General features: G+C 44.2%; 4 protein-coding genes across 5 annotated transcripts; 1 reads left to right on the top strand and 3 right to left on the bottom strand.

The window, feature by feature from the left end:
• Positions 1-3,299: 3,299 nt before the first annotated feature.
• Positions 3,300-5,883, bottom strand: ATPsyngamma (ATP synthase, gamma subunit). The gene is made up of 2 exons (XM_084579259.1): positions 5,407-5,883; positions 3,300-3,944 (listed from the first exon to the last, which is right to left on the bottom strand). Exons 1-2 carry the CDS (start codon positions 5,800-5,802, stop codon positions 3,459-3,461), a joined length of 882 nt encoding a protein of 293 aa, XP_084435385.1. The 5' UTR covers positions 5,803-5,883; the 3' UTR covers positions 3,300-3,458.
• Positions 5,884-6,756: 873 nt separating this feature from the next.
• On the bottom strand, positions 6,757-10,622 carry LOC146179591 (replication termination factor 2). Its single transcript, XM_084579261.1, has 8 exons — positions 10,431-10,622; positions 10,252-10,346; positions 10,022-10,106; positions 9,421-9,557; positions 8,356-8,434; positions 8,012-8,125; positions 7,602-7,698; positions 6,757-7,088 (listed from the first exon to the last, which is right to left on the bottom strand). The coding sequence occupies exons 1-8, from the start codon at positions 10,497-10,499 to the stop codon at positions 6,883-6,885; spliced, it is 882 nt and encodes a 293-aa protein (XP_084435387.1). The 5' UTR covers positions 10,500-10,622; the 3' UTR covers positions 6,757-6,882.
• Positions 10,623-10,785: 163 nt separating this feature from the next.
• On the top strand, positions 10,786-14,392 carry LOC146179592 (uncharacterized protein C8orf76 homolog). 2 transcript variants are annotated; one of them, XM_084579263.1, is made up of 9 exons: positions 10,786-11,079; positions 12,826-13,062; positions 13,152-13,236; positions 13,498-13,651; positions 13,705-13,777; positions 13,838-13,897; positions 13,984-14,014; positions 14,092-14,163; positions 14,255-14,392. In XM_084579263.1, exons 1-8 carry the CDS (start codon positions 10,984-10,986, stop codon positions 14,136-14,138), a joined length of 783 nt encoding a protein of 260 aa, XP_084435389.1. In that variant the 5' UTR covers positions 10,786-10,983; the 3' UTR covers positions 14,139-14,163; positions 14,255-14,392. The 2 variants fall into 2 exon arrangements, with proteins under 2 accessions (XP_084435389.1, XP_084435388.1); XM_084579262.1 differs by lacking the exon at positions 13,984-14,014 and having other exon boundaries at positions 10,788-11,079.
• LOC146179593 (tRNA wybutosine-synthesizing protein 4-like) lies at positions 14,333-17,555 on the bottom strand. The gene is made up of 2 exons (XM_084579260.1): positions 15,732-17,555; positions 14,333-14,731 (listed from the first exon to the last, which is right to left on the bottom strand). The coding sequence occupies exons 1-2, from the start codon at positions 17,420-17,422 to the stop codon at positions 14,413-14,415; spliced, it is 2,010 nt and encodes a 669-aa protein (XP_084435386.1). The 5' UTR covers positions 17,423-17,555; the 3' UTR covers positions 14,333-14,412.
• Positions 17,556-17,653: the final 98 nt, after the last annotated feature.

Consider the following 17,653-nt stretch of genomic DNA (forward strand, 5'->3'; position numbering starts at 1 on the left):
CGGCGATAATTGCAGCCTTTTCCTGCAGCGTCAAAAACTTGCGCTTCCTTACAGGAGGCGGCATGTTTCCGACAGTAAAAAAAAAACAAAAAACACTGTACACAGGCAAGTCGCGAGCGGCACAAGGCGGATGGCGAGATCGGCGAGATAGCGTGGTCGGCGCAATAGCGAAAAAAAAAGAAAAAGGAGGTTCCTTCCTCTTCCCCGGTTGGCCGGCGGTGTCGTCACGTGGCGTGAAACGTCACATACATGCGTAGTGGCCAACAGACAGGCTAGCAAAAAGCCGCTTTCAGCGGGCAAAAAAAAAAATATGCTTTGCTATCATCATCATTACCGAACCAACCGAAAGTAAACAAAAATGGCTGCGCCGGTGCTTGTTGGCAGGTGAAATGAACGGGCTCGACTTGTCGGATGAGTGTGCTGCTGCAGTTTCGCCCATTCTATGTTCCCGACTGGCTGATGTGTCGAAAAAATGTTGCAGATCACTACCTCAAACTTTCGTTAATGCGGGACTGCTTTTTAAAAACCCTTCGCTGTTGAGAGGGGACAAATGCATTGAACCCTATGGGAGTTCGCCAGGGGCGCCAGAATTTTTCGTTGTCGCGAAAATTTCGTTCTTGAGGGCTTTCGTTATAGAGGGGTTCAACTGTAATGAAGAAAAAACAACCCACTCTGCCTGTGGAATTCAAACCCACTTGCAGCATGTGTTTTTTTCGTCTAGTTTCTAGTTATTTCCATGTGTGATACTTCCCATTGACAAAGAGTAAGACATCCTCTATTATGTTTGTCATAACGAAGCTCCTCATTTTCCCTGCACTTGTTTGCTAAATCATTCTTGAAAGCGCATATTCATTTAGACCCTCAGGGTAAACTAGAAAGAAAAAAAAAAGCTAACTCTGTAGTGATATTCACCCACTATGCTCCCAAGAGCCTTGCATGTGATGATGAATGGTGCTCGATAAGGAAAATCAGAGGCTACTCTCAATAAATCAAACTTGACTTCTGATTAACGTTAGTTTATCTAATACACAAGTAGTATAAAACGAGACTATCAGCTCAACTGTGGTGAGGTCAAATGACCAAGAGTCTACTTGACGTGTATGTCACTTGCATTGTTCACAAGGGTATTCTTACCAAAGTAGTAGTATTATGTGATTTTTTATTACATAAACAAAATGGAAGAAATTGTTGCCAGCCCTGTATCTGTTATCACTATGGCAGAGGCACCTCAACTGTGCCAAAGGAGCAAATCAAAGAGGCGAGTGACAAGGAGAAAGGATGACAATGGAGGCAGGCAAGGTAGCTGCGAAAATTCAATATGGCCATCTACAAACTTTATCTGTGTAACAATATTATTTCTGGGTAAGGAAAATTGTTAACGTTTTCCTGTCATGACTAACGGTTATAACAGCAGTTTTAATATGTTAAAAATGGCCAGGCTTGTTTTCCAATAAGCTTTGGCTGTGTGCCCACACAAACTGTTTGGTTAAAGTAAAGGTAGCCTTAGAGGTTTGGAAATGTGTTTCCTTAATGCTATCACCTCCAGAATCTGCTGATGGGGAGTTAAGACTAAAAAAAAAAAAAACACTTGCAGCCGACATAACATCTGTACATGCAAAACTAAGTTCGTTTAACACGTTTGGAACATGCTGTACTGACTGGCTAAGCTCCCCGAGAGTACTTTGTGCTAATCAGGGAATATAAGCCATTTGAGCTTTCATAGAAAATGCTTCAGCAAACAAAAAAGCTTTAAGCCCAACATAGTTCTAGCAAACGTATTTTACTCTCCTCGAGTTTCACTACACATGATGAAATCTGAATGGCAGCACAAAAAATTTAGCAGTGACCTGTGGTGGTTAGTGCCAACAGCCCTTCGCCAAATACACGCGGAAGCAATATAAAATGGAACGTATATGAGCTTGTGGAAAAGCATGCTGATTGTACACTAGTGGTTGTGCTAAACATTGGCGGCATGTCTAGTCATGCCACCTGTTTGCTTTGCAGCAGCTATGCATGTCGAAGTCCTTGTTTAGCGCACACCTTACCTTTGGCAGAGGCCGCTGTACTTAAAATTTTTAGTGTTCATAAAATTCAGAATTGTTTGTAGTCTGTGAGGTTTGAAAATGCTAGGGGCACTTTTGACCCCTAGAGTGCGACGAGGCGAAAGCTTTTGTAGTGCAGTGGTCAGTAGCCCTCCACTATGGGACCTCTCGCTCTTTTTTCACTTCCACCTTCCTCCTTTTCTTTGCAGCTTGGTTCAGGTGCCTGCAGAGAACTGTGACAGATACAGCGCCTTTTCTTTCATGTAAACCAATTTGAAACGCCACTGATGCCTGCTGTACTGCGTCTGCTTCTATATGCTGTGTGGTGTGGTGTTTGAGGAAACGCCAAATGAAAGGCGTCTACGGAAGCCTGGATCGGACACCCGGCAGGATCAGCTTCATATATGCATGAATTGTCTAGTGGCGCCATGACCAGTCGTGACATCATGACCGGATGTTGGTTTGGTTTGGTTGGTGGGGTTTAACGTCCCAAAGTGACTCAGGCTATGAGAGATGCCGTAGTGGAGGACTCCGGAAATTTAGACCACCTAGGGTTCTTTAACGTGCACTGATATCGCACAGCACACGGACGCCTTGCTTTTCGCCTTCATCGAAAAGCGGCCGCCGAGGCTGGGATTCAATCCCGCACCCTTGGGAACAGCAGTCTAGCGCCGTAACCACTGCACCACCCCGGCAGGGCATGACTGGATGTGACCTCACAATGATGTTACATCTGATCATGATGTCACCATGCGATGACATCATAGTGAGTCATCTCTCTTATTACTATTTATTCATGGCTAATTAGAATTAGTTATTGACTAGTTATTAGTTAGTACTAGTTAGTGACTAGACGTCATCACACCAAAGCTTTGCAGTCGGACGGACGAACATGATCATAGCCACGAGCATGAGCCATTCAAGGCTTTCACCTTTAAGCTTTAAAGCTACTTGGGAAACTGTAGAGGAGGAGGGCTCCGGGTAATTCAGCCACCTAAGGTTCCTCAACCTGCACCGATAACAAAATTAAAGAATTTAAATTGTATAGTTTAATATTTTCATGCAACACATCAACCACGAAAGATGCTGCAGTGGAAGGCTCTGGATTAATTTAGACCTTATGGGTCTCTTTTATCATCTGCTGATATTGCACAGCACACAGGTGTCCCTATGTTACAGCCACCCATTTAGGAATGCGACATTCTCGAATCACTTTCAAGCACTGTTGCTTCCAAACCAGCAACATGAGGCAGTGCACAGGTTTCATTTTTGTATTTTCCTATTCTGTACTGAACAAGATTACAGGCCCTCCTGAAAAACAAGATGGCTGCAGCAGCATGTCTTCCAAAGCTTCCTCCAAACGTACATTGGCAGTCTCCCTGATAACGGGAGGTGAGGCTGGCAGTGAGGTAGCTTCTACAAGGCAGCAGCACCAGAGATGATTTCAATCAGCTCCTTGGTGATGACCGCCTGCCTGGTCCTGTTGAAGGTCAACGTCAGCTTGTCAATCATCTCGCCCGCATTCTTGGATGCGCTGTCCATGGCTGTCATCCGGGAACTCTGTTCGCTGCACGAATTCTCTTTCATTGCATAGTAGATCAGGCTGGCCAGCGAATACTCCTGATAGCACTGCAATACCTCGGCATCCAGACTGTCATACAGAGAGATCTTTTCGCTGCCGCTCACAGTCTCCAGACTGAAGACTGGCAGCTCGCTCGTAGCGTATGAAACGACAGACTTGAATCGGTTGTACAGCAGGATTCCTTTGTCGAATTCATAGTCGCAGCCGAGGATGGCATTGGCCACTTGGACAGCATCATCGAAGATCGGTGGCTTTTTGCCGAAGTCCGAGAAACTCAAAATGATGTTCTGGCCAAAGAGTCGCTGAAGAATGCCACGTACCTGCATAATGGCAACCACAGAAAAAAAAAAAAAAAAGGTGATGACATTTTTGAGCATGCTATGAAACATGCTGCACAGGCAAGCTTCAGATTAATTCACCTTACATAGGGTTCATTACCGCACAGCGAAACCTAAATGCAAAGGTGCTGTCGATATCGCGGCTGGTGTGGCTAGAATCAAGCCCATGGACCTCGAGCTTAGTGACAAAACGGCACTGTGGGCAATGAGCAAGAAATATATTGTAGATATTAAATGTTACAGCCCTGAAATGATTTGGCGACAGATATTGGTGTTTTAGAAATACGGAATTTACTAGCAACTGTAATTAAGGGGTAATTAATAATTGGCATCCACTGGAACACACCCTTACGGCTAGAAAAGAAATGCATCCCAGCCTGGTGGTGAAACCCGGGACCACTGCCATTCCTGGGCAATTGCTCCACTGAGCAAGCTAACCAAGACATCATTCTTTGAAGTGCTACAATCAACGTGGACATGGAAAAATCCATCTGTCTCGGTACTTGCATTGCTTATCAGTCAACCTTCAAATAAGGCCAAATCCAGCAGATCGAATTGATGAGCAACTCAAAGTGGGAATAGATTGTCCAATGTTCAAAGGGATGCCCCAAGGTGGAGCAAATTAGTAATAAGGTAGCAGTTAGTCATTAGCATTCACCCAAATAAAGAATTATGGCAGACAAAAGCTATACAGTTTTCATAGAAACTTGGTAGTTGAAGGAAAAATCAACTGGTCACCAAACCCAGGACCACCGCATTTCCCACCATGCTGAAGCCAAATCGATCTAAATTGTACCAAATTAATCTCCAGCACATACATCCTGTTCTCTTTCTGATGCTGGGTCATGAGTGAATTTGAGGTCATGTCTTAACATGCACTTAACGTGGCAAATGTTGCAACGCAACAAACACGAAATAATGCTATGCCTGCTGCAAAGAAGACTAAGTAAGATGACTAAAGAAAATAGACTTTCTACCGGATAAAGTACCTTCCCCGACTTGAACCACAGGCGCAGATGTATAGGAACCAAGGTGACATTAATAAAATTACGAACAGCTGAAAGTATCCTTCAGGAAATAAATGATAAGAGAGATGGGACGTTCAGTCTGGATTCTTTGAGCAAAGCAAGTGTCACTTGGCAGTCCTGCAGGTACTGCACGGTCTACAAGGTGCAAACGTTTCGCCGGTATCGTAGGCGGTACATAGTTGAGTGCTAATAACAACTAATTATCACTACACCGGGGTAGCCAGAACGCACGAAATTAAACATTTTAAATTTTCCCTCGGCTGTCCCCCTAAAGTGATCCCACAGAACTTCCCCGAGGCAAACACTTCGGCACGCCACAGGCACATTTAGTGGCGCACTGTCCGGACAGAGTCCTGTGCAAGATGACAAATGAAAACTGCACACAGGTTAATGTACCGAAGCCTGCGAAACCTCACCTTATCGCCGACACAGACGATACGAGCGTTCTCTAGAAGCTGTGGGTCCTCCTGCATCATGGTTCGGATGCGCTTAGCGACGCTCGAATGGATCGCACCACAGAGGCCACGGTCCGACGAGATGGCAATAATGAGTGTCTTCTGCTTGCCCTCGGGTGGCTTGATTTCGGCCACATCATAGAAGGCTTGGGCCCCTTCACCGTAGGGTCGTGCCTGCTTGAGGTCACGCTCAGCACGGGCGTACTTGGCGGCCGACACCATCTTCATACTCTGGGTGATCTTCTGGATGTTCTTAACGGACTTTAGGCGAACTCGGATGTCTTTGAGGGTGGCCATGTTACGGGCCTGAACGCATACGGGCGCGAATGCGCCGACTTTTTGCAAGGCGGAGAACATATCGAGTCGGGGAAAAAATTTACTAGCCGGACAAAATGTCGACCTCCACCTTGCTCTCGCCGCCGGAAGTGCAGAAGAAAAATTGCCGTCTGCGGAAGCACGTGACTGTTTCTTGAGCGGGTGGTCTTTCGTTGTTGCTTACTTACAACGCTTTTAAAAGTTTTAATTTTTACACTTATATAATTTTATAGTGTAAGCATAGCATACTTAGTTTAGCGCAGCAATAATAAAGTATAATTCACTTCTGGTTTCGATTGTCAACTTTTTCCCGCTCAACTTACTCGATACAGGCGTACAGGTACAGCGCAACCAATCTGAAATTAAACATGCAGCCATTATGCCTCTTCTGTACTTTTCAAATTTAATGAATAATACGGAACATGAAGGAAACTTATGTAAAGTGCAACACTGACACCACAATCAGACAAGAGAGACAGGACAGGGCTCTCCTGTCTGATTGTGGTGTCTTTGTTGCGCTTTACATAAGTTTACGAGCATGAACCAACTAGCCTCGCAACGCATTTTACTGGAACATGAAGAAGCATGCGCATTAGAGCTTCGGTCAGCGACTTACCTACACACCCACCACGAAAAACGTCCCCCCCCCCCCCCCCCCCTCGTTTTTTTCTCAAGTCACCTAGAGTTAATACACAAAATACACAATACACAAAAGGCACTACCCTTAAATTTTTAGGGATATCTTTTTACATCGACGACTAGCAAAAGTTACTACTGTTCCCTCATTGCTCTCAGTACCACTCCCCCCCCCCCCCCCCCCCCCCCCACACACACACACACAAATTTTAACTCTGGGTAAACCCATGGCTTCAGTTTGGAGAATGCCCTGTCCATATGCTTACTGCAAATATGTTTTACGTTTTATCACATTGATGCTTGAACTGAACCGAAAGGTCGTTTCTTTAAACGCAGCAAATACAGTCAACTCAAGCAGACTTTCATTTTACTTCTTTATAACTCATTCAGTTTTTACAGAGCTCATGAAGGAGTAATTTTGTTGTTTTTGTTACATGTCAACTTGGTGTACATCAGATGCAAAAGCTGTTAAAATTTAGCCGATGGTTAATAGAACAAAGGATTGTGCGTAATCCAGTGAGGCTTTGGTTGGTTGATAGCTGTGGAGTGAGACGTAAATAGCGATTTAAAAGCCTCGCTGGTGTTTGGGTCCTTGGCTATGCTGTAGCCTTGACGTGCTTTTTCAGGAAGAATCATCGTGGTTGCAGCACCAACTTCAGAGTTCTTTGTGGTACCACTCGTGGATGCTCCACCTGAAGATAAATACAGATTGTTTCCAGATGAAAAACAGTATAACATGAGCAATGCACTCAAGAAAGAACATGATTAGCCCTAGTATCTTCAAGAGAAAACTTTTATACAACTACCTATGACAGATACAACAAATTCACACAGTGTGAGTGTTCACAAATATTTACTGCATGGTTTGGAAATTCGAGTGATTAGATGTTGATCATGAATGCTTCAGCACAACAAAGAAAAATGTGCGACAGTACACAACAATATATTTATTACCTGGTTCTAATGCAGCTCCTTCAATTGGTGGGCAAGGAAGAAAAAAGTAACATAAATAGTGAATTTCCGCACAATTAAAAAATGCTATGTACAAGTACAAAACAAACTGCAAACTATATTTTCTGCTCCATTCTTTGTGGTCACATTCATAGCAAAAAAAAAAGGGTGAGGTGCAAATACAGTTTACATCCTTGTGTATCATAACATATATGCATTTTGAGTGTCATCATCGCATGTAGACCACTTCATACCATTGACAACTGCAGAACTCTTCTCGCTGATTCCATTCTCTGTCCTCACTTTTTTCTTTCCATCTTCTGTGCCATCCGATGCTCGTTTCTTTAACTTCTGCAAAGCACAGGGACAAGAAATAACCATTTCTTTGATGCAAATTTTGGTAGTTAGACACTTAGACAACTGTTAATGCCTTCAAGGCGGTAATGATTTACTCGTTTGTTATGCAGGTAACCAATTTGAAGCACCCTGTTTAAAAAGGAAAACAAAAAATTCGAAGTGGTGAAAACATGGCCACATCAGTGGTACTTGGGTAGCATTTCAGCTATTTTGCAAGTGCCAATTGCAAAGTGCAAAAAGTTGACAAAGAACTTGCGACTGGTTTCAATATGCCTATCCTCAAGCAATGCTAGGATGCATGGCTCACCTTCTCAGACTTTGCTTTAGCCCGGCGCAGCTCCATTCGTGCTGCCAAGACAGCAAGGTCATCATCTGAGCCATTCAAGACAACAATATCGTCATCCTCGAAATGCTTTCCGCACTGGAAAACAGAAAAATATACAACTTAACAAAGCCATCAAATAACTGTTGGCATTTGCAAATGGCGAAATGACATCTTCAATAACTAAATGACAGGCACAAACCCTTTTTTGGCAAATTATATACGAGCACCAACTTTACCACTGCTTATGCAATACCAGATGTAAAAGTGTGGATTCTTGAATGTGTAAAGAATCTGCGAACAAATGTAACCAGAGTCAGGAATCATACCTTGTGACAAACTTCTGATTTCACTTCCTTGAGGGCACGCTCTGACAGCACACATCCGCACTGCCTGAGGTAACAAAACCTGCAAAAGGCACAGAAATAAGTGCAAGCTCAAATAAGCAAGAAGCACAAGGAAAGAAACAATGAGTGCTAAGTGCTGTCACACAAACACGTGCAATGTAAGGTATTTTGCCTTCGACAAGTTACAGTGATGGCACCAGGCCCAACATCAAAATTAAGCAAATTTTTCAGGCCTTTCAGAACCATGCTACAGTTATGCAAAAGAATATAGCAAACTATCACTCCAAATAAATTAAGCGCTCCCAAGAAACTTTCACAGCATGCACAACATACTATTCATAGAAAGGTACTAATTCTAAGTCCTTAGACTGACCTTTATTTCTTATTTTGTGAAAGAATTTTCTCCAAAAAGCTTCATAGATGTAAAGGGAACTGACATAGAAAAATTGCCCACAATGAATCTGCGAGTCACATTTGCTGACTGCTTAGAGAGTGCCCGGTAGTGCTAAACAAGTCTCAGGAATAGCCGGACTGCTAAGTAATGTGAGAAAAATAAGCTTTCTTGAAGCCAATGCTAGACACCTTTAGAGCTTGCAAGTGACAGTTGGGGGAAATGAGCTTTTTTGTATGAAGGAACAAGTCCAAACCTCTTTCTGTCATAGGCAAGTCCACAAAAGAATAGAGGAGACACTCAAGCTCTGTCTGTAGCACCGTTAATGGGTTCCATCTGTACCTTCCTTTGAAGTTCCTTGTTCGTGTAAATGCACTTTTTGACTCATTAATCCCTTAATTTGTGCCTCTATTCTTTCGCACACACGATGCCCACATCTCCCTTCTATCTCAGCTATGTCAGGTGGCCTCATGACGTCACACAGCCTGCCAACCGATCTGTGTTTGGCCATGTCACCTGCCAACGACCACCTGCCAAAGGCATGCTCATAATTTATCGTTCACTGTGTCGACAATGAACGCTGGATTTTCTGAGGAATGCGGCCTCTAACACAATCGCATTAAAAGGCAAAGGTGAAATGCCTGACAACTGCTCACCTGTACTTTCCATTCATTTCCAGGCCAACTACTGGGCAGATGAACCTGGAGGCTCTCAGGTCAACGTATTCGTCCCCTTTGTCTGCATCACGCTTCTGGTAGCCAGGATTTTCAGTGGGCTTCAGCTGCACAACATCCTAAAGAGGGAATCAGCATATGTAACTTGGAATTATAACAATATACTCATGGAATAAATATGCACAGCTTTCTCGATATCATTATGGCTGAACTCATTTTTATTTTGGGAATGAACCTGAAGTTACCACCTGAAAGTCAAATCCTGCTGCATATGCTCTAACTAGAACGGTTAGGCGTTTAACGCAGAAGCAAAATCAAGCTATTGAGAGTTCGGAGTGGACGTTTCTTTTTATTGCCTGGAAAAACCGAGCTACAAGGAAAAAGAGCAGTGTCATAAAATTGAAAATTGCGTGTGGCAAGGCGGCATGTATTCGAACTCAAAAGTAAACGAGGCGGATGCTCGGGCTGCTGTTACGGATGCTGTACTTGTTGTTGGGCTAGTTGGTTTGATTCCATGCTTGCGTGACACATGCTCCAAGTCCCGCAAGCATGTTGTGGACGGTTACTAACAAACGAAACTAACTTTCAGTGATCGGATGTGCTTGGCGGCTTCGCAGGCAGTGTCTTTGTTCAGCAGGCACTCGATGACAGCCTCCTTGTTGTACAATCTGAAAAATGAGAAGGATCGGTGCGGTTACAACACAAATTGAGGAGAACGAATATGTCAGGCCTGATTTACAGGCTAACGAACGTAGCCTGTTTGTGCGCGGTGGTTACCAAAAGACCAAAAGAACGATTCATGAAAGTGGCTACCTTCCAAGTTCGCAAGATACGATCGGTTGTCTGAGCTCCTCCTGGGTGATCGCGCAGTGTTTCCACTTCGCAACGGCTTCAGCATCTTTATCTTTCTGAAATCCCATGAAATAAGCAGTGACATGAGTGAAACCGTGTAAGCAGGAACAAATTCGGATGACTGACTGACCACTACTTACCTGTTCGGGCTTCTGTTTGGTTTTAACGAGTTCGTCACGCCGTGGGATAGTACCACCATCACATCCCATCTTGATTTAAATGCTGAAATCAGGCTAAAACTAACAAAAACTGCGATCGCAAAAGACGACAACGCTGAACGCACTGGCTGAACTGAAAGACAACACAGGAAGAAAACGGAAGCAGTGGGCCAGGACACGTGACACAAACTTCCGTCTTCTGTTGTTTGCTGCGTCGCACCGCTGGCTCTCCTGGAACTATATTATTTTTTTCTATTTGGTTATCGTCAATTCGTTAACTTTTTTTTCTATATAGGTCACTAGCGAGATGCAAATAAATGTCACATGACATATGTTGATTTGGTTATGGTTGGCACGAACCATCGCGTGCCATCGCCTCCTCACGAGCACGAGCGGCGGGATGAGGTCGGTCGGTACGATGAGGGGTGAAATGCGTGTGCTCTGAGATGAGGCGTTGGTTTTTGTGCGGTAGTCCATCTTAGCGAAAGATTCCATTTTTTTATTCGTCAGCATTAGAGCTTTAGAAGTATTCGAGATGGAATTTGCGTTTGAGGACGACGTATTCGACTCTCCTAGGGTCAGGAATCTGCAAGCGGAAACTTCGTACAACGCAAAAATATGTGAAAGCGAAGTGAGTAGTATCTTGCGCTTGCAAAATGGCTCACACGTGGGTAGAAGTGGTGCTCCATTTTGTTCCAAACTGGCTGCCGCGATGTTTTACTATAATACAAACACACTTTTTGAAAGGTAGCGAAGCCTGGAACATGGTAAATATTTGTTCGCAAGTAAATTTAGTCGTAGGCACAAACAAGTGATTAGAAGGAATTAATTGCGAAAAAATGCGCTGTTCTTGTAACATAACCATCTCCTCTCAGCCTTTTGCATCGCCGGTGGAAAGAGAAGCGAGAGCAGCATGCGAAGCAAACAGCACAAATTACCACGAGACATTAGGAAACTTGTCCAACTGCAACTGCAAAAAACTGCAGGTTCTGATGCTTTTGCTGTGAAAACAAGCAGATACTTCAACATCGAGCCTCTTTCTCAATGACAAGCACGTCAGGCCTACGTCAAAATCATACTTGAAGGGTTATGGTTGATGTGCCGAAGGTGCCAATCACCAGAGAAAGGTGTTTAAAGGTGGTAGAAAAGACCCCGGCCTGCTATTCCGCATTAGGGTTTGTGGAAAAGGGAAGTAAAGGAGAGTTAGGGTATATGTCAAATGATTAGGGGAATCCCCCAAGGTGGAGTATATTTGTAATAAGGGAGTAATTACTCATTGCATCCACCCAAGCGCAGCCACACACGGCTACAAAGGAAAGCTATACAGCTTTCTCAGAAACTTCGTAGTTAAAGAAAAATTCGTCCTGATCCGGGAATCGAACCCGGCACCACCGCCTTTCCGGGGCAGTCGCTCTTCCGACTGAGCTAACCAGGACGGTCAGCAGATCAGATGGTAGGGCGAGAGCGAATTGATCTATAACTCGAAGTGGGAATGGTGTTTGTCAAATGTTTAGGGGAATCGCCCAAGGTGGAGTAGATTTGTAATAAGGGAGTAATTACTCATTACATCCGCCCAAGCGCAGCCATACGCCTACAAAGGAAAGCTATACAGTTTTCTCAGAAACTTCGTAGTTAAAGAAAAATTCGTCTTGATCCGGATCGGGACGAATTTTTCTTTAACTACGAAGTTTCTAGATTCAGATAGTAGATTCAGGTAGATTCAGATACAGTAGACACCACTGGTAAAGATTAAAACCAGCCGAAAGACGCAGACAGGGAGGGAAGCACACAACACAATGCAAGCGTTGTGTTGTATGCTTCCCTCTTGCGTCTTTCCGCTGATATTATTCTTTACCGATATGTACCAACTGGCCCAACTGTCCACTCTGTAGTAGACACCACATTTGAATCTATAGAAGCCAAAATAGCCACTAGCTTTAGGTTAGACCTGGTGTTCAGTTAGGAAGTGCACAAGCAAGCATTCCGTTTGCTGCTAGTCTGTTCCAAATTGTTGCTTAGGTCAGCCTATGTGTTTAAACTTCTTTACATAATTTGGCCGCTTGTCTTGTACGAGGTGCGTGCGAAGTCTGAAAATCATTCAGCATTGCATAAAAAAGAATCGTAGTGGGGATTTTGTATGTCAGAAATTGAAAGCTGCAATTATCAAAGCCGTTTGACCTTATAAATGTGCTCCAAAACATAATTAGAATGCTTCAAAGGCCTTGTTTTATTGCTCCAAAGCTGCTCCAAAATGGCCTTAGTGTTACTGCTCCTTAAGAAGCTCCATATTCTGCTTCCACCCCTGCACTTAACGTAACGTCCCCTAATGATTACTTTCATATGAAAAAAAAAAAGTAAAATAAAGAATATCTTTCAGTGGTTTACCACGACCACATCTGATGATCCGGAAGAGAAGATGATGCTGCAGAAGTACCAGGGGGATTACCATTATATGAAGAACGACTTCCGCCGTGCACTGGAGGATTACGGTCTCTGCTTGAATCTGGCGCCAAAGTCTGCCACCTCTGTGCAGAGGGACTGCATTGAAGGGATGTCGCGATGCTGCTGGAATGTTGGCAGATACGACGAAGCCTTAAATCATGCTGAGGAGTTGGTATGTCAAGTACCGTTCCTATTCTGTTGCCAAACAGGTGCGCCCATTGCCATTCGAATCTCCGTTTATTGCCTTTTTGAATTTCGCAGGAGACATTGTCGACAAATTGTGATCACAGGGTCGCTGTGTGGATGCTGCGTTCCGAGATTTACAACCAGATGAGTAATACGATTGGTACGAACGGCATGTTACCTTTTATTGCCTTGCAGTCAACTTTGCTTGGACTGTAGTTAAATAAACTGTAACAGACCATGTGGTACGCCACTGTCGCACGCGTAGGTGTCTTGCCGCTCATGCACTTTGGCTTCGAGCTCTTTGATGCAAATGCAGAACTGAAATACGACGAGCACTGATTGTAAATTGACACCTGTTTGCCAGCTGGTTCAAGTCATCATTATGCATTTTACTGATAACAGTTTGATCTCCACATTTCAGAAGAAAGTGCGGCACTTTGCAGGTGCCTACTGGTTCGACCATGGACGTGTGATCTTTGGTACAGGCTTTCAAGGTGCTACTTAAGGCAGATGGAAAGTCCAAGTGAATCAATTAGCCTCACGTTTAAGGCAGGAGCATGCCTGTTAAAAACAAGGTAAACTGATTTGGTCCGCTTTCGAAGCATCTAATGAAATATGTTTCTTTCAGAATGATGTACCAAGAAGCACTGTCAGGCAATCAGTCTTTTGCAAAAGTGCGGAATCTCAAGGCACTTGCTGAGGTATTGAATTACAAAGCAGGAACAAAATACAGCCTCAATAACACTGATACCTCCTTTCAGGTTGAGGAGCTGGTGAAAACGTTGGAATTACCTGAAGATTTTGTATCACTGGCACTGAATGTATGTTCCCCAGTTACCGGTGTATTCTGGTTGTCAAAGAAAAATTTGTGGATGTATTTAGTAATGTGATAAACTTCTGTGTGCAGCGAGCACCATCAAGTTCTCACCTTGCAGAAAGTAAATTGTTGCACCTTTTCTGACCTGCTCTTGAAAGCAGCACTGAAAGGCAGTCATCTCTTTTTTTCTATTTCTAGAAGTTTCAGGAAGAAAGCAAAGTTGTGAGTGGTATGGACAGAGATGATGAAGGCACCTCACTTCTACTCATGGTGAGACTTTTTTAAATTTGTTACTGAATAGAAGATGAGGCAAACTACATTTATGTAACTAAAACTGAAATTGTATCTCTTTTCATTTCAGAGCGTTGTAGCAGCAGAGGTGATGTTCATGTTCGAGAGACATTGGCTCTCTTGGATTCCACATCAGCGACAGGCAATGTTAAGGTAAAGCGACATCAAGATTTAATGTCCACACAACATTTACTCTGTGCATATGTACAAAATAAAGCGACGTTCACTTCATGACACACATTGAAAAAGTCTTCCGAGCTCAATCACTGCAATGTGACGGTTGAAATGAGTCCCGAATGAGAAGCAGTTGCCACCTCCGCCAATCACGAGGACTTTCGAGGTTTTGTCGGCATCCGTGATGAGCAGGCTACTGTGGCCGAAGGTCATGAAGGGACTTGCTGGGTCCTGTCCAGGCATACACACTTCTCTGCAGAACATGGACGATAAGTTTATAACTGCCAATCCGCAAGGTTCGCCACAGCGGCCATCGACTCCTCCAACTAGTACCAAGGTGCTTGAGTCGGCTAGATGTGCTGTGTGACTAAACCTGCAAGAGTTGATGAATGAATAACAGCCATGATCGGGGATGGCAAAAATACAACCTTAGCTATGCAAGTAATTAATATACCTGAACTAGAATCTTAAGTTTCCATGTATGTTGGAACGCGTAATTTCGTTCTCTCAACGGTAGGGTCCTTCTAGGAGCATTACCTGGCGACAAATAGCGGAAATATTGCCAAATCTAACAAGGCCGCATTTAAAGCCCGCTATTCTCATCACTTCTGTGGTGCAGTAAGTTAATACGATTCGTCTTGGCACTCAGGACACCTGTTTGAATCCTCCAATTTTTTTCTGATTTTTTAATTCACAAATTCAAATAAATTACATATTTCCATGGGTGTGTTACCTTTTAGGTTGCATAATGTGATTTTTTTTTATTCTTAATAGCCGCACAACCAGCCGTAAACATAGCCAGGAGGTGATGGTATGGGAACGGTTACATTGTGCGATTACCTTCACCATAATCACTTCCTGCCTTGAGTAAGTGTATGCTACCATTAGGCTGCATTCAGAGACACCTCTCAGCAACAATTGCCATTTAACTTGCTGAGAGAGAACCAGCGAGGAGAAAAGTTGCGGGACCCTACCGTTAAGGGGACGGAATTACGCTGTTGTAACAGGCTAATGTGGAGATAGGCACATCAATTGGCTTTACATATTTAAACAGCTATTATAACAAGCATGGCTCTATACCTAAGAAGAATTAAAAGAATAATATACAAACATAGTGAATGTGCATGGTCTAGACACAAAAAGGTAGCTTGAGCGGGTGGTTCTGGTTATAAAACCTCCATCTTGAAGGTAATGCCGTCAGTCTTTTTTTTTTTTTTTTTCTTTGTGGTGGCCTCTAGATTTTTATTCACATTTGCATTGTATTAGTCTTTAGGGCGTCTGTAAACTAAGCTCCATGTGATATAAGCATTTTATGAAACAAAAGCGAGTAAACGACACACCACAATAATATCTGGACAAATTTTGGGTCATACCTGGGCAGAAGTCCATCAACAGGCAGTTTCTGCCATATGAGTGTATTGACATCAAGCTTGTAAATGCAGTTAAGAGGTTTCTCGTTATCAGACAGCCCGCATGTGACAATCATTGAAGACTCGTCACGAGTCTCAACTGCAGCATGACTGTGACGTGGCGGAGGTGACGTTGCACTTTCTTTAACTGGGCTCCAAGAACTTGTTGAGATGTCCAAGATATAACAATCACTCAGTGCTTTTTCCCGTGGTGTCCGTCCACCAAACAGGACGACTTTCTCGCTGCCTCCTTCACTTCTTAGCTTTGTCAAAGTGTGTCTCCATCTTGGTGGCGGCGTGAATTCAAAATGCGATGGCTTAGCTGCATATGAACCGTTTGAAGGGTACAAGACTACATCACTATCGCAAGCTCTGAGCGGCGACGTTCGACCTCCACTTATAAGAATGCAGCCATCGTCGAGGCACACCATTGCAAAGTGCTGCCTGCCTTCCAAGCACACAGGGACCGGTTCTGACAGGAAAGTTTCTGGATCAGTCAGAACAGGTGCGAAGACTCGGCAGTGCTTTCCACCGTTCTCAGCAAACCCACCGACTGTCAATACTTTGCCGTGTGCAGTCCGTACAGACGAGTGACCAAACCTCCGTAGGCAAGCATCTGCACTTTGTAACGTCCAGTCTGCTCGAGTCGGCTGGCCTATGTTTCTGGTCACACGAGCGACGTTATGCTGCGCGAAGCTAGTTTCAAACGCACCGAACATACTTCCTTTCCTGGACAAAGAGAACGCGTAGTGGGCGCATTTCTCGTGCCACTCCTCGAACTCGTCGAAAGGCTCGAGATTTTGGAAGCGTAGCGCTTCCTTTGCGTCCAGACGACTGATAAACTCATCCATGCTGACACAGTCGCACGTTTCGAAGCCTCGCGTCAGGTATCTCTTTCTAAGCGACATCACGTCTGGGTACTTTTGCAGAGATTTAAGCGGCGAACCGAGGGACTCGAAGTGTCCCAGCATGACGATTGCGAATGCGTCGCGCGGCTCCACTTGCTCGTAAACGGCTAGGGCCACGTCGTCGAACATGCTTGATATCCATTCGATGAGCCTGTCGGAGTGTCTCGTATCCAAGTACGAAAGCACGCACTCTGCAAACACGAGAGTGGGTACAAGGAAATCTAGACCATGATCGCGCAGAGCCAGCTCCAGTCCGTCCAGATCACGGATGTCTTGCCCCAAGAGGCAGTACTGTACCTTCAGCCCCGAATTCGCTGACCCGCCCACCAAAGAAGAAAGGTCAGTAGAGCTTTCAATTATTTCTCTTTTGTTAGCGGCAACTGAGGGTAGATCAACTTCGTAATAGCGGCAGCCATTGGGTAGCGCGCCGGCTGCCTTCAGTCTGAAGAAGTTCGCGTCGTAACCGGCGCCAAGGGACAGGACTTGGCACGGCTTTTTGTCTTCGAAGAAGTCGCAATAGCTCTTGAATAGCAGCGACATGCACTTGGCTCGAATGTAATAACCGCGGTTGATGAGGGGCGATCTTCGAGCGCACTTTGCGACGAATAATTTCGTGAAATCGTCGGTAACGTATCCTTTAGAAGCCATGGAGCACTTGCTGACGATACTGCTGTCATTCGTTCTTTGCACTGAACGGGTTTTGTCCTTTGTAGACATTTTAGCGTCTCGCACTGCAGAAACGATCATAAATTTAAGAAACGCATGAAGCCACTGTGCAGACGTAGTAACATAGGTATGTTGTCTGAAAAAACTTGCATAGCACAGGTAGCACAGGCACAGATGGCACAGGCTCGCATCTTATGGGCGCCGCCATGCTTTTTTGTACCATACCGCACTTAATACATAATAAATGAAATTAATAACCACTTAAATTGTGCGCATTGCAATAAAGAATTTAAAAATTTATTTTTAGTATGT

Source organism: Amblyomma maculatum, chromosome 9, assembly GCF_055883805.1.
Source record: "Amblyomma maculatum isolate TAMU_Amacu chromosome 9, ASM5588380v1, whole genome shotgun sequence".
Classification (NCBI taxonomy): domain Eukaryota; kingdom Metazoa; phylum Arthropoda; class Arachnida; order Ixodida; family Ixodidae; genus Amblyomma; species Amblyomma maculatum.

What these genes read in the sequence shown, in the direction of transcription:
- LOC146179593 (XM_084579260.1), bottom strand. Translation starts at nt 17,422, where the DNA reads ATGATCGTTTCTGCAGTGCGAGACGCTAAAATGTCTACAAAGGACAAA. An exon ending in GTTGATGGACTTCTGCCCAG is followed by an intron (nt 14,732 to 15,731) that starts GTATGACCCAAA and finishes CAACTCTTGCAG; the next exon opens with GTTTAGTCACACAGCACATC.
- LOC146179591 (XM_084579261.1), bottom strand. Translation starts at nt 10,499, where the DNA reads ATGGGATGTGATGGTGGTACTATCCCACGGCGTGACGAACTCGTTAAA. An exon ending in CTAAAGCAAAGTCTGAGAAG is followed by an intron (nt 7,699 to 8,011) that starts GTGAGCCATGCA and finishes TGTGCTTTGCAG; the next exon opens with AAGTTAAAGAAACGAGCATC. An exon ending in GAGTTCTGCAGTTGTCAATG is followed by an intron (nt 7,089 to 7,601) that starts GTATGAAGTGGT and finishes ATTTATCTTCAG; the next exon opens with GTGGAGCATCCACGAGTGGT.
- LOC146179592 (XM_084579262.1), top strand. Translation starts at nt 10,984, where the DNA reads ATGGAATTTGCGTTTGAGGACGACGTATTCGACTCTCCTAGGGTCAGG. An exon ending in CAAAAATATGTGAAAGCGAA is followed by an intron (nt 11,080 to 12,825) that starts GTGAGTAGTATC and finishes AATATCTTTCAG; the next exon opens with TGGTTTACCACGACCACATC. An exon ending in GCACCTCACTTCTACTCATG is followed by an intron (nt 14,164 to 14,254) that starts GTGAGACTTTTT and finishes TTTTCATTTCAG; the next exon opens with AGCGTTGTAGCAGCAGAGGT.
- ATPsyngamma (XM_084579259.1), bottom strand. Translation starts at nt 5,802, where the DNA reads ATGTTCTCCGCCTTGCAAAAAGTCGGCGCATTCGCGCCCGTATGCGTT. An exon ending in TCGTCTGTGTCGGCGATAAG is followed by an intron (nt 3,945 to 5,406) that starts GTGAGGTTTCGC and finishes GCCATTATGCAG; the next exon opens with GTACGTGGCATTCTTCAGCG.